The sequence below is a fragment of the Lissotriton vulgaris genome, chromosome 3_2 (genome assembly GCF_964263255.1).
Source record: "Lissotriton vulgaris chromosome 3_2, aLisVul1.2, whole genome shotgun sequence".
Taxonomy (NCBI): Eukaryota; Metazoa; Chordata; class Amphibia; order Caudata; family Salamandridae; genus Lissotriton; species Lissotriton vulgaris.
The window spans coordinates 11,536,848-11,552,725 of NC_141690.1; the positions used below are offsets into that span (position 1 = coordinate 11,536,848).

The 15,878-nt window shown below is 47.3% G+C and overlaps 1 protein-coding gene across 1 annotated transcript in view; it reads left to right on the plus strand.

Moving 5' to 3' along the window:
* RFC1 (replication factor C subunit 1) overlaps positions 1–15,878 on the plus strand; it is a 742,181-nt gene that overhangs the window by 253,929 nt on the left and 472,374 nt on the right. Inside the window, exon 5 of the mRNA XM_086963975.1 lies at positions 2,795–3,033. Coding sequence (XP_086820101.1) covers positions 2,795–3,033 — 239 coding nt within the window. The remainder of the gene's footprint in view (positions 1–2,794; positions 3,034–15,878) is intronic.

The window sequence follows — 15,878 nt, forward strand, 5'->3', positions numbered from 1 at the left end:
GGGACTGAATGGAGACACAAGAGGATGGGTCCTTCCCTGGCTTGGGTATCGCTGTTATGACAGCTTCTCTTATTTAGTCGTGTTAAGATTAGGGCTAGCATGGGACAGAATGTTTGATAAAAACCTGCTGTTTAGTCGTCCAGCCCCCTGGGCCTAATTTAGTGATACCATTTATCATGTCCTCAAGAGAAATATCCTTATCATGAGACTCTGCCTGCAGATGGGTCAGAGAGGGCATTGCCGATTTCCCGTTGTAAAAGACAAGAAATGCATGGGTAATCTCCCTTTCGTTGCAAGACATTTGCCTCTGGAAGAAACAATCTCAGATACCCTTTCACTGACTATGTACACCCAGTGTTTGCATCCCAGTAATGTACCTAATTTATTTCCCTCCTTATAAAAATTTGGGAGGATGCTGAGCAGTACATACTCCTCTCAGTCAAGGTTTAGGGTCTTAAGCTGCTGAATGAGTTTGGTTAGTTGGTTGCAGACTATTCGCGCACCTATATTATTGTGTTCAATTTCGAGGGTTGTAACCTTCCCCTCCACCTTAATCTGCCTCACTTCCCTTTCCTTGTTCAGATTGGTAGAAATGGCAATTGCTACCCCCTCACTACTGGTTTAAGTGCATCTCATAATGTTGTAGTATGCGTTACAGGAGTGTCATTTAGGTGGAGGAACTTTGTATTGAAATCCACAGCTCAGCTTTGCCAGAATCTCTAAGAGAGAGTTGTTCATCTTTCAAGAGTGGTGGGTAGCCTTCTCCTATGGATATCTCAAGGTAATGAGCAGTGGTGAGTGATCTGAGAGTACTGAGACTCCTATCTCGACCAGTTCTTCCATATCTAGAATGTGGGGTGTGCACAGGAAGAAGTCTAACCTTGTGTAAGTAAGTCCTTCTGGAGGCTGAATAGAAAGTGTAGTCTTTAGTGGAAGGGTTACAGATGCACCAGGAGCCCCAAATCATTTAAGCATTTTTGACACCCTAGGGACTATGTAGCTGTTTGACCTGACCTTTGTGCTGAACTGTTCATCTTCTGCATGTTGAAGACTATTTTGAGGTCACTTCCTGTTAGTATATGCCTATCGGATGATGTCCGTTCCCTAGGCACGGCATCTCTAGGGAACTGCTACTGGTTTTCGTTGAGGGCATAGATTACGGTAATTGTGAAGGGGAGATTATTCAGGAATATGTGCATTGCTAATAGCCTCCCCTCCACCTCCGCAGCCGCAACTAGAACTATTCCCCATAAGTGTTGGAGAGCAGTATGGCTATTCCTGCGTTTTTAGTCGGGCAGGATGAGAGGAATTGTTTGGGGAACCATTTAGATTTAAGACAACCCCATTCCTGCTTGAGCAGGCGTGTTTCCTGTTGGAGACAGATATCACACTTAGAGCCCTTGAGCATACTGAGAAGTACCAAGCATTTCCCTGCTGCATTAAGGCCCATAACATTGAAACTCATGGTTTTAACTATAATTGTTAAAGCTAGAACCTCGTGAGCCCCCTGGCAGGCAGTGTGCTCAAAAAATGTAGGGCATGTATGATTCCTATCATGTGGCTGTGTGCATAAGAGGGTTCGTAGCATAGTCGTATGTGCAAGAATGTAACCCCTGTAAAAACTCCTAAATCTGAATAAGCAACTAAAACTTAATTTGCAATCCTTAAACTCTAACCCTTGCCCTGATGATTCTTACTTGCTATTAGACTGAATCTAAAGAAAACCTCAGACCTCTCTTGAGCAAGTCTCATCAATACATTAAGCAGCTTGGTACGAAGTATTTTGATGAAGTCAACGTGTAGCATGTGTCCACAACCAAATCTGGGGAGTCTGTGGAGTCACTCCTCATCCGCCGTGCCATCTCCTTGCAGCTTGTCCAGTATGGCCTGTCTTTCGTGCTGAATTTCTTCTGATGATAACATAGCGATATTTTTTGGGAGGTCAACCTGCTACAACACCTCTGCCTGCTCTGAGGCAGAACCTCCCCACAGTCAAAATTCAATCAGTCACCGCAGGGTCTGCAAAGCCCAGGACAAGTTGGGCCTCAGCTGGGGTATGTCAGCAGCCTTTTTAGAAAATGTGCAAGTATCCGATATTTGTAAGCAAGCTTCTTAAAATTCCAATAACTCATTTTGTAAACATTGTTCAGACTCTTATGCTAGTATTAACCTGCTGAGCAGCCATAGAATTTGCCCCGGATGACTACTCCTGAAAGGCTGGCCGTACATTTCTGGAGCTGTGTGGTGAGCTCTTTATGTTCATGTCATTTCTGTTCCCATTTCCAAAGCATGTGCTTTTGGAAATGTGTATTTGGTGTTTGTATTATAATGGTGGCCATCATAAACGTCTATCCTAGTTCTAGGTAGCAGTGTTTTTGCTCAGGTAGTTGACTTATTTGTGAATCTATGCAAGTGCTTTGCTACCTAATTAAGATTTTCGAATAGCCTCTCATTTAGCCGCTGAAAACTATGGATGGCTGAACTGACCCCAGGGTTTGTCTCACCGACTGAAGTGGAATTGTGTTGTTTGAACGCTAGTATGTGGATATTTCCCTGTCGGTGGAGCGGATATTGTGATCAGCCAAACAGGAAACCAAAAATCTTAAAAACATTGAAAGCTAGCTTCCAACCACATGATTTGATCTCAATCATCGTTAAATTGAAGCTTACTTGTACATAGATATGCATAATTTAATGTATATTTGTTTTTTTTTTTACAAATTGCAGAGTGCTACATTGTGCTTTAGAGTTTTGAGAAATCTAAAGTTTAATATATCTCAAATTCTTTACTTAGATGAAGAAGAAGAATTTGCTGGTAGAAAGAAATCTCAGAAACCAAAAGAGAATGGCACATCTGTGGCAAGCCATATACTGTCCACTTCGGATGTGGGAAAACAGGCAGATTTCAAAACACAGGCCAAGGCAAAACCTTCAGCTCACGTGCAGATGACTCCTACATCAGCCCTTGATTACTTTGGAACTGCCAGCGTCCACAGGTCGGACAAAAAGCTAGTGTCAGCCAAAAGAAAAGAAGTAAGTGTTCCATGATGAAATTCTACAAGCAGCGTATATCTTGTAAATTTACTACTAATTATGGCTGGCACTGCTAATACACATAGACAACCCATTGGAAGGCAATGGAGGCTTTGCCATGACCTCCAGTTCTGTGATGCTGTTCTATTACAAGGTAAAGCGAGTGAAACAGGAGACTGCTGCTAGTTGAAACCTTGTCTGAAACAAAAACATTAGCTTTGATTAAGACAACAGTAGTGCTGGAATATAAAAATAAGACCACTGAAGTTATTTACAATGGATAACAAATCTACATTTAGAAAAAAACCTGGAATAAGTTATCTAGTGTTAGCCCAAATGTCAGTGAATTTCATTTAGCAAGTTGACAAGCTCAAAATGACCTCTGCAGCTGGATGGCCTCTACACATCCTTTATGTGTAGAAATGCTGGCCTTCTTTGTTAGGGCCAAATATTTTGCAGAAAAGTGTTTTGTCGGGTTGTTGATGGAGGAATTTTTCCACAGTACTCCATTTGCAAACCTTAACAGTACCCATAAATGTTAAATAAGGTTTTCATTATCACCTCTTGTTATTGAAAAAAAAGTTGTTGGTATGCATACAGTAAAGCCAGGGATACTAAACATATACAAGCTACTTCTGTATGTACCTAGTTGAATATTTATAATTTATTTTTGTATTTTGAGTGAGCCTTAAATGAGTCCCTTAAATCTCTTTTCTGTTTCAACTAGATCTTTAGATTTTCTTTTCACTCTTCTGTTATGGTTGTGTTCTAACTTTCCCACCACCTGTTATGAGGAATAAACGCACTGTCCTAAAATTATTTATACATGTTCATGGAGATCTGATGATGCTTAAGGAAAGGTTTGATACTCAAATCCTAGTTCTTTACCATGATTATAATCATTAAGCATATAAATAATAAGTGACAGTAGAATGGATAATACAATTCTGACGTAGATAATTCCTTCCCCTGACCCAGCAGACTTAACTGTGGACATCTGGAGCTGCACTGCATTCTGTAATATTGGAGTAGCCAACTTCCTTAAAGTGAATTATCAAATTCCTTCTTGATGAATCTTCAAAATATACGTTTTTGTAAATTGCTACTAAATCATCAAAGCACCAGAACGTTCTGAAAAAAAGGCCTGCAGCTGTTCAGTAATCTCTCAGTGATAGACAGCAGCTATTCAGTTATCAATCAAAACTGAATGTTTTTCTTGTCCCCTTGAATAGCATATGCCGTTTACACGTTTTCAGTGCACGGCAGGGTGGGCAAGTTTGCAAGGGAGACAGTTATCAAATTCTCGAGGTGGTACACACTGTGTTGCTGGAGCCCTATCCATTGTTGAGAAATTGATAACTGTCCCTTTGGGAACTTTGGAACCATATGTATTTACTGCTGAGAAGAGACTAGCCCCGACAAAGTCTGCTGCTGATAGCATAAAGATGAAACATGTTGGCTATAATGCATCAAGATTCCAGAACGCTATACTTGAATAACGCATATTGGCCGATCTCACACAAAGGAATCTTTGCTTTGATTATTTGGGTGTGCTTGGGATTTTACTTCATACTTTGGACTTGCTTCTACAGAATAAGATCTGGTGACTTTTCTTCATCTCTGACTACCCAGCACTGATTATGCCCAACTGTTTACACACAAAGGTTTTCCTACTATTGTCTACCAAGTGTGTGTTCGCCGCATTGCCCAGCTACCTTCAGTTGTTATAATTCATTGCAGAATATATGATTTTTTTGATGGAATATGTGATGGAGCCTATGCTTCCTTAGTCCCATCAAGTTTCTACATTCGCACCAAGATATTGCAAAAAGTAGCAGCTTCCTATTTGGTACATTTGGTACATAAGCATACCTACCTGCTCATCGTATTAGTAATTTTAAAGTCCGTTGCCTGCCCATAATCTTTGTATTTGTTTTGTTCCTGTTCTTAAGAGAACTAGACAATTGAAGGAATGCATTCTTGGCAGACTGTCGTAGCTGCTCCTTCTGGAATGTCTGAAGCATCTCTCTCTCCTGGGTAAGACCCTAACCACCGGTCTGGGCTAACTCTTTCCACTGCAACTCCACAGTCTCGTTGCCTCGCCGCAGCGCTCAGCCCTCCTACAGGTTAGGGTTCGCGCCTGCAGCCTCCTGCCTTCCACCCTCCTGCCTCAGCGCTGCTCCTCACCTGCATGGTGTCCCTTCTAGCCCTCTTGGATTCTTTTCTCTGGTCCCCCTTAAGTTTATTTTTAAGCTTTATTTAAAGAGTTATTCTTTTTTACTCCAGTATTGGAACTTTCATAGATTCCCATTGCTTGTATCATTCCCCGTCGTCGGAATGGGAGCCTCGGTAATAATATATATATATATATATATATACCTAGGTAAATACACCCTAATAGGTGTAAAAAAGGTAAAAAATTAGGCCTAGGCCTCATTATCTTTTGCAGCCTATTGCTGTCATTATGTAAAAGGACCCAAAGTCCCCTTAGCAACCAATCAGATCAGCCTCACCCTGTAGAACCTTCCTGAGAAAGCTCAGAGCCTCAGATTTTCTACCGCTTCGTTGGTGACAGGGAGTCTCCTTAGAGCTCTGCTCTAACTTCAACTTGAGGTACTGTTTAAACAGTTTTTCTTTGAGGATTTCTTTCAGCTTTGTCATGGCTGATAAGGAAAAGAAGAGCCTTTTCAGGTCTTGTGCCACTTGTGGCAAAAAACGACTTTATACAGAGGATCAACATCAAGACTGTATTTACTGTCTATACCCAGACCATAAGGTTGATAAGTGTAGTATATGCAGGAGAATGTCTGTTAAAACCCTCCGTGATCGTGAAGGACGGCTGCTTCTGTGGCTCAGGAAGTTGGAAAGGAGGGATGAAGTAATTTCTGGTGATGAGGAAGATGCCAGATCAACATCTTCAAAAACTTAATTGAAGAGGGGCGGATCGTCTGTGGACACTTCAACTGAACCCCCCTTAAAGGCTGTGCGTGTGACCTCTGATAGGTCTGGCAAGCCAGGGCCTATCGAATCTCCTCACGTGAGTGTAAAGGCAGGCACTGCAGGTGCAAAAGGCTAAACTGGATGAGAGCTCGGCTGGGCCTTCCCACCAGGTTAAAGTAGCCAAGTCCGTCAAAAAACCGACTGTAGAGGCCTCTACAGGGGTCAAAAAGGACTCTAAAACATCTGAGGTGATTTTGTCTCCTCAGTCGTCGACGAGCCACCCAGCGACGACGAGGACGACGACGAGAGCGTCGACGAGGACCTCGATGTCGATTCCGTCGACGAAGACCGGATCGACGACGGCGTCGTCGACGATGACCACGTCGACGGTTACCACCACGTCGACGAAGACCATCCCGTCGACGATGACTATTCCGTCGACGGTGGCAATCTCGATGACGACGATCCCGTCGACGAGGACGACGAGCCCGTCGACGACGACAGCTCCGTCGACGAGCCCGTCGACGATGAACCCGTCGACGGTGCCGTCGACGATCCCGTCGACGGTGGACCCGGCGACGATGATGGTTCCGTCGACGATGCCGTCGACGGTGAAGGGACTCTCGTCGACGGTCCCGTCGACGACGATTCAGAACAAGGAAACGGTGGATTTGTTTTCAACGCCGTTGACGACGGGAGCGCCAGAAAACAGCAGAAGGAGGAGGATAACCCCAGATATGACTTCTCCAAGGAAAGTACCATCATTACCTCCACCCCTTTTGTTGGATGAAGATGACTACTCAGAAGAGGAAAATGAGATGTATGGGGATGCTTACAGTCCATCTCAATTGAATCTGAAATACCATGATTCGGATTTGGATGAGGAATATTATTATCAGAAGGAACAGCGGCCAGAAAGACAGGTTGCATACCAAGATACCCAACCACAGCAGGGCATGGTAACGATGCCTATGAGTCTTTTGACAGACTTAAGGGCGATGCTGGAGGAGTATAGGAGCAAGAAAGGGTCGCAACCTGTGGAAGGTCAAGCACAGGTTCAACCGCAGGTGGTGGCAGCACAGTCAGTACGGCCTGCACAGGAAGACCATGAGAGGGCATATCCTCCGCAAGTCCAAGTGGATACCTCGGATGAGGATGAAACGGGGCAAAACCAAGATCAAGACCAGGAGAGTGAATGGAACCAGTATATAGCTCCGGATCCGGCTTCACCAGTGCCAGACCCGGTCGACTCGCCTCCGGCTGATGTAGGAGGTTTCTTCAGCCTGATGGAAAGAGCCACAGCGCGCTTTAAGTTAGCGATGCCTACAACATCTACGGATTGTTTTTTATACGATTTCAAGGAGGCATACCGTAAGGCCGTGCGCTCGATTCCCATTGTGGAGCACATATGGGAAGAAGGGAAGAAAGTGATGCAGACCCCAGCGACGGTCATTCCAACTCTTCCGCGCTTGGAGAAAAAGTACAAAGCTCCGGATGACAGTCCCGCCTGTTTGATTGGACAACCTAGACCTGACTCGGTCATATCGCAGGCGGCACAGAAGAAATCGCGGAATCCTTCGGCCACCCTCACGACTCCGCCGGATAAGGAGGGTAGAAGGTTGGACAACGCTGGGAAGCGTTTTTCGTCGATGGCTAGCTTGCTGGTCAGAGCGGCGAATGCCTTGGCGATCCTAGCAAGGTACGACCGCCAGATGTGGAGTGATGTGGCACACTATGTGAATCTGCTAGCGGATGACCAGAAGGCGGAAGCACAGAAACTTCTGGAAGAGGGACAACGTTCCTCTTCAGAGATGATTGATTGCGCGATGGACATCGCCACCATCTCTTTCCGTGCCCTAGGCAGTGCAGCGGTTCTTCGGCGACAAGGATGGCTGAGAGCTACATACTTCCGGCCAGAGGTCCAGAATAGGATTTTGGATTTGCCCTTCGACGGGGACATGTTGTTTGGGAAACATGTCGACGAGACCCTACAGGGTATAAAGAAGGACACAGAGACAGCAAGGGCTCTGGGGAACCTGCAATATAGAAAGACACCGTTCCGTGGAGCACGAGGAAGAGGTTTCTCTTCACCTAGAGGAGGTTATCAACAACAGCGATATTCACAGCAGTTGCAGTCTTACAGACCACAGTACGGCAATCAATACTATCAGCGGCAGTCGCAATCCCAGTCTTTCTCTCGCCAGAACGCTCGTGGACGACAGGGGCGTCAGGGCAAGGACGCTGGCAAGCGTCAATAGCGGCCTCCCGACTCTGCCAACTGTTCCTCCGCTTCTGGGATCTCCAGTGGGCGGCAGGATATCACAACATCTGAGCAGCTGGGAAGAGATTACATCGGATCAGTGGGTATTAAATATCATCCGGAATGGGCATACTCTAGAATTCCAGGACTTTCCACCTTCAAGAGCTCCCCACGCCACTACTTCCAACCATCTGAACCTTCTTCAAGAGGAAGCTCAACAAATGCTTCAAAAAGGGGCGATCCAGCGTGTTCCCCTATCACAAAGGGGAGAAGGTTTCTATTCCAGATTTTTTCTGATCCGAAAAACAAAACAAAAGTGGCGTCCTATCCTGGACTTGAGGGAGCTCAACACCTATCTCACGAAACTATCGTTTCGGATGATTTCACTCCAGGACATATTGCGCCTCTTGAACCCAGGCGACTACATGGCAACATTAGACCTGGAAGATGCCTATTTTCATATCCCGATCCATCCAGCTCACAGACGTTTCCTTCGCTTTACAGTAGGCAAGAGTCACTTCCAGTTCATGGTGCTCCCATTTGGATTAAAGTCCGCTCCTCGGATATTCACAAAGGTGCTGGCACCGGTAGCAGCATTTCTGAGGAGACAGTCGCTGGAAGTATTCCCGTACTGAGACGACTGGCTGCTGAAGGCCCCAAGCTTGCAAGAGGCATCAAAGGCAGTGGACACGTGCTTGAACCTCTTTATTCACCTGGGTTTACAACTCAACAAGGAAAAGTCAGTTCTTCAACCTGCAAGTACGGTGAAGTTCTTGGGAGCGATACTCAATACTCAGGAGTGCAAAGCCTTCCCATCGGAAGAGAGACAGATGAAACTCATATCGTCAGCCACCCGTTGCCAAAAGAGAAGTTGGATGACGGTCAGGATGTACAAATCTCTTCTAGGGTCGATTTCATCCTGTATTCAATTGATTCCGCATTGCAGGCTGCGAATGCGCCCCCTGCAGGAGGAGCTGGACCTTCAGTGGAGACAAGTGGAATGTTCGTTCGACGACAGGGTGACGATAACCCAGCGGATGAAACGGTCGGTTTCATGGTGGATGAAAAGATCTCACCTCACTGTGGGACTCAGTTTCAAGGCTGCAAGGGCTCCTCAGGTCATTACCACGGACGCTTCTCTTCAAGGTTGGGGAGCGGTCATGCAAGACCTCCAGGTCAGTGGTCACTGGACTCCGGAAGAACGTCGTCTACATATCAACGTTCTGGAGCTAAGAGCTATTCGACTGGCAATGTTGGCTTTCCTCCCAAGGATTACAGATTCAGCAATCCTGGACAACACCACCGCAATGCATTACGTCAACAAGCAGGGAGGCACAAGATCGCCACTGCTTTCACAGGAAGCCCAAATACTGTGGGAATGGGCGATAGCGCAGAACATCACACTCGTAGCAGAACACCTTCCAGGAGTGTGCAACACGAAGGCAGATACGCTAAGCCGCCTGAGAGCAGTCTCGCACGAGTGGGAATTGGAGGACGCAGTGATCAAGGACATCTTCTCCCGTTGGGGGACCCCAGCGATCAACCTGTTTGCAACACCGGGGAACAAGAAATGCCGGTGTTACGCAAGCAGGGAACACCATCGAGGGTCACTGGGGAATGCCCTTTCGATGTCCTGGTCAGGCGCGTTTGTTTACGCCTTTCCGCCATTTCCCCTAATTCCTCGAGTCCTCAAGAAACTCAAGATGGACAGGTGCAGGATGATACTAATAGCGCCTGCCTGGGCTCGCCAATTTTGGTACACGGAGCTGCTTCTTCTATCAGAGACACCGCCCATTCATCTGCAACCCAAGCTGACACTTCTCTCTATGTACAACGGCCAAGTTCTTCACCCGAACCCGAGCTCGCTTCAGTTGGCGGCTTGGCTCCTGAATACAGAGAGTTTAAGGATTTAAACATCCCAGAAGAATGCAGGACCATCTTGGCACAGGCACGAGCCCCTAGCACTAATAAGACATATAGAGCGAAATGGAAGAGGTTCCATTTGTGGTGTCAGAGGGAAAAAGTACATCCTTTCTCGTCAGCTCCGCATCAACTCTTACCTTATATTCTTTCATTGGCACAAGCAGGTCTGGCTCATGCTTCTATCAAGGTCCACTTGGCAGCTATTTCCAGGTATAGGAGAACAAGATCGGGTCCCTCTCTATTATCAGCGAGAGTAATCAAACAATTCTTGAAAGGACTGTTTAGAGTTTTCCCGCCAGTTAGGCCCCCACCTCCGGTGTGGCACTTGAATGTGGTCCTGGCCCAGCTAATGAGACCGCCATTTGAGCCAGTACATAAAGCGGACCTGAAGTTCCTATCATGGAAAGTGGCGCTTCTTTTGGCACTCACCTCTGCAAGGAGAGTAGGAGAGCTTCAGGCTTTGACCATCAAAGAACCCTTCTTACAGTTCAAGAATGAAACAGTTATCCTACGGATGAACCCCAAGTTCATTCCGAAGGTACCGACGGACTTTCATCTTAACGAGCCAGTGATTTTGAAATCTTTTTTCCTCGGCCTTCAACCCAGGCTGAGAGGACACTTCATTCTCTGGACGTTCAGAGATGTTTGAAATTCTATCTACAACGCACAGCTGGATTTCGAAAGACACCCCAACTGTTTGTGGCTTTCGGAGCCCCAAGGAAACGATTTCCTTTGTCAAAACAAGGGATATCTAGATGGATAACTAGTGCGATCCGGTTCTGCCACCAGGCGGCAGGCAAACCTTTACAAGGACAGGTGAAGGCACATTCCACAAGGTCAGTCTCAGCATCAGCGGCGATGTTTGCTGGAGTATCCATAAAGGACATTTGCAGAGCAGCCACCTGGAGCAGTACGCACTCCTTCACGAGACATTACTGCCTGGAGGCGGCTGCAAAGGAGGATTCGGCTGTAGGACAGGCAGTCCTGAGAAATCTCTTCCAATAAGAGGTGAGCTTTCCTCTCTTCCCTCCTCCTGTTTTTTCAAACATTTCGTTTATTATGCTTTGTTACTGCTTTATAGTTGTTATAATCTGTGATGTCATTAGCTTATAATGATTCTATACTGTGCACGAAATGTTTGAGGTATGCTAACTGCTATCTACTCTGATACAAGCAATGGGAATCTATGAAAGTTCCAATACTGGAGTAAGAAACAAGTTACTTACCTGTAACTTTAGTTCTCCAGTATTGGTAACTTTCATAGATTCCCATGCGCCCACCCGCCTCCCCTGGGAAAGCTCACTTTAGGGCTAGGTGATTATGTGGCAAAGCAACGGCTACGAAAATCTGAGGCTCTGAGCTTTCTCAGGAAGGTTCTACAGGGTGAGGCTGATCTGATTGGTTGCTAAGGGGACTTTGGGTCCTTTTACATAATGACAGCAATAGGCTGCAAAAGATAATGAGGCCTAGGCCTAATTTTTTACCTTTTTTACACCTATTAGGGTGTATTTACCTAGGTATATATATATATATATTATTACCGAGGCTCCCATTCCGACGACGGGGAATGATACAAGCAATGGGAATCTATGAAAGTTACCAATACTGGAGAACTAAAGTTACAGGTAAGTAACTTGTTTCTTTTTCTCCGCCGGTTTCCTGCTGCTGCTGCCCCTGCGGCCCCTCCCCGTTGCTCAGCCTTCGCCCAGCTCCCCTACTTTATGGCGGCCGCTCCGCTGGTGCGCCCGTTCACGACCTGATCGGTGCCATTGCCAGGAACTCTGGCTCTACGACTCCCCGCCGCTACACCGCAGCCGCCCTCCTCGCGCTCACCCCGGCAGAGACCACCACTGCCAGAGACCGACGCTGAACTCCACCCACGGCCAGTTCTCCAGCCGACACTGCAGACTATTCTTCACCATAAACCGCTCTCCCACGACAACAGAACCCACGACGGACACCCGCACCACCAAAGCCCTGATGTGCATCCTCCTCAATGTACGCTCCCTCCACAGACACACCGTAGAGATCTGGAACCTGCTCGACACCCTCTCGCCTGACATTGCCTTCTTCATGGAAACCTGGACCAACGCCACCTCCGCCCACGACATCGCCACTGCCATCCCCGACTGATGCAAGATCCAAAGAAAGGACCACCCCCTCCGCCCTGGAGGGGGACTCACTATCGCACACAAGAGCTTCCTTCAACTATCCACCTCAAGCACAAGCGACCCCCTCTCCAACACAGGGCACCTCTACTTCCGGATCCAAACCAGCCCCAGAACCACGATGCGTGGGACCCTCATCTACAGACCTCCCCGGACCACCATTGCCGACCTCGCCGCACCCCATCGCCTCCACGGACTACATTCTCATCGAGCACCTGAATTTCTACCTCGACAACCGCAGCGACCAGGACTCCACCACCCTCCTTGACAACCTCGACAACCTCGGACTGAGGCAGCTCGTCACCACCCCTACCCACTGAGCCGGACACACCCTGGACCCCATCTTTGCAGGAGGGAAACACATCCACTTCAGCCACACCATTCAGCCCCTCTGGACACACCACCACTGCATACACTTCACTTTCACCACCACCTCTGCACCCAAACCCGCCCCTCACCCTCCACAATGAAACTGGAGCAAGATCACAGAGGAAAACCTCAACACCAACCTCCTCCACTACCCCCCGCTACAACCTATGCCAACTCCGAAGCCGAAGAGCTACACCTCTAGATCGCCAACAAGCTCACACCCCTCTGCCACCTCATCAAACAACGCCCCCTTGTTCCCTATCGACCTCCAGGAAGCCAGGCGCTCCTGCAGACGCCTCAAGAAACTCTGGCGAAACAAGAAAACCACCGAAGACCAGAACAACTACAGGAATGCCATGAATGAATACCACCAGCGAATAAGAACTACCAAGCTGACCTTTATCGAGAACGCAAGCAATGCTAAAGAACTCTTCAACGTCATTCAGCAGTTAACCAAACTTCCCAGCGAAGCCACGGACATCACACCTTCTAAGGACCTCTGCAACAAGCTCAGCTCCTAATTCCACCTGAAAATCAAGGCCCTCAACGACCACTTCAGTGAACAGACTCCGGACACAGCGTCCGTCCCCACCACCGGCATCCTGCCAGCCATCACCAATTTGAAACCTGCCACCACTGAGTACACGACTACGAAGAATACCCACTCTGGAGCCCCCACGTACTCCTGCCTAACGCACATCTACCACAGAGCCGCCGCCGCCATAGCACCCGAACTAGGACGGACCATCAGCGCCTCCCTTGACTCTGACATCTTCCCGGACGGCTGGAAGTGGGCAGAGGTTAAGCCCCTCCTCAAAAAACCCTTGGCCAACCAGACGGACGTGAAAAACTACCGGCCCATCTCTCTCCTTCCCTACGCAGCCAAAGTCACTGAGAGATTCATCAACACCCACCTGACCACCTTCATCGAAGAGAACGCCATCCTCGACCCCTCCCAGTCCGGATTTCGTAGCAATCACAGACTGCCCTCCTTGCCACCACCGATGACATCCGCATGCTACTTGACCAGGGCCACACTGCCGCCCTCATCCTTCTAGACCTCTCCGCAGCCTTTGACACCGTCTCCCACCGGACCCTTGCAGCCAGACTCCATGACGCTGGTATACAGGGAATCGCCCTTGACTGGATCTGCCTTTTTCGCCTTTTTCTCTCCGGAGGAACCTAAAGGATCAGACTCTCGCCCTTCCTCTCCGAACCTTCTGAGATCAACTGTGGATAACCCCAAGGATCCTTGCTCAGACTCACGCTCTTCAACATCTACATGGCCCCCCTCGCGGTCATCGTCAGACAGCATGGGCTCAGCATAGTATCCTACGCCAACGACACCCTGCTCATCCTCTCTCTTACGAAGAATCCCGAAGACACCAGACTCCGCTTCCAAGAAGGAATGAAAGTTGTTGCAGCCTGGATGTGCAACAGCTGCCTTGAAATGAACTCTGAGAAGACAGAGGTCCTTGTCCTGCGTGGGACTGCTCCTGGTGGCCCCCTGCCCTCAGATACCCACCCACCCCGACGGACTACTCCTGGAACCTCAGCATCATCCTAGACTCCTCACTCACCCTGACCTGCCAGATCAACGCAGTCGCATCCACCTGTTTCAACTCCCTCCGGACGACTTTTAGGTAAAACCCGCCGCTGAATGCAGAAAGACAGTCACCCACACACTCATAACCAGCAGATTGGACTACGGCAACGCCTTCTACGCCGGAATCAACAAAACCCTGCTACACTAGCTCCAAACCATACAGAACACCGTAGCCAGACTCGTCCTCAGAACCCCACGACATGAGCACATGACCCAGCACTATGAGACCGCCACTGGCTCCCCTTTGAGAAGAGAGTGACCTTCAAGCTACTCTCCCATGCCTCCAAATCCCTCCACAACATCGGACCCAAATACCTCAACAAAGGAATCTCCTTCCACGTACCAGAAAGGAACCTTGGCTCCGCCGACCTCCCCCTGGCTGAGACCCACACATTCGCAGAACCAGAGCAGGCGGAAGAGCAGCAAAGCAACGAGCTCCCAGTCCACGTCAGACGCTCCCCCACTCTGCACACCTTCAAGAGGTGCCTCATGACCTGGCTATTCGACTGATACGGAGGTGCAAACCCCCGACCCCCCAGCACCTTGAGACCCTCACGGGTGAGTAGCGTGCTTTATAAGCCCCCTGATTGATGGATTTTTCAACATTAGTTTGATGAAAACTAACTCTGAGTCTATGATGTGGTATGTGAATAGAAGCATGTGATTTCCCTTTTACATTCACCTGAAACTGCTGTGCTTTTTCCTACATTTCCCACTTTATAAATCTAATGCATGAACTAGAAACACACTATCCACTCTAAGAAATCATTGTTGTACTTTAAATGCATATTGACCAAACAGCCGTTTTGCAATAGGAAATGTATGCAACATCTTCATCACGAAGAGCACACAAGCAAATGCACATTATGAGGAGGCCTAGTGGCAGATCTATGGCAACACACATATGACCTGTTACAGTTTTCTAAAGCGCATAGGATACCTTAAACAAGCAGTGGCAAAACCACTCTCTCTGGCGTCGGCTTGCAGCCTTTTGGCTTTAACGCTTTGTTGACTTTTGCACTATTAAACATAAGCATTAGAAAAATGGAAAAAATATTTTTGGCCTCAAAAAGAACATATTGCCTTAATGGTCCCTGGCAGTGAAGAGAAGTGCCATGTATACCGATGGTTACTTGCCCCTTCAAAAGAAGCACATCACTCACAGCGAAGTTATCTAATTGCTGTTGTGAGCTGCCCAAGTGCTGTAAACTGTTGTGGTCAGAAGAAAGGTGTCCATGACACACAATGGCCAATGAATGAAAGTTCTTACCAATACTCTGTCTTTCTCTCTATTAAATGGTCTTTTTTAACATAGAACACACATAATTGGTTGCTTATCAAGGCAGATTTGCGGCATTTCCCTTCATAGAGAAAGTTTGAAATGTTTTTATTAAATCCAGTTGAATGAATGAATGAAAGTTTGTTTGATTAATTAAAACCTTACAATATATATGCAGTAATTCTTAATAAAATCCAATTATAAAAATTGATTATAAAACATTTGGACATCAAGTTCATTATAACATTTACTTATTATGTACATCCTACATAACTTTCTTTTAGTTTTTGATGCTAACTT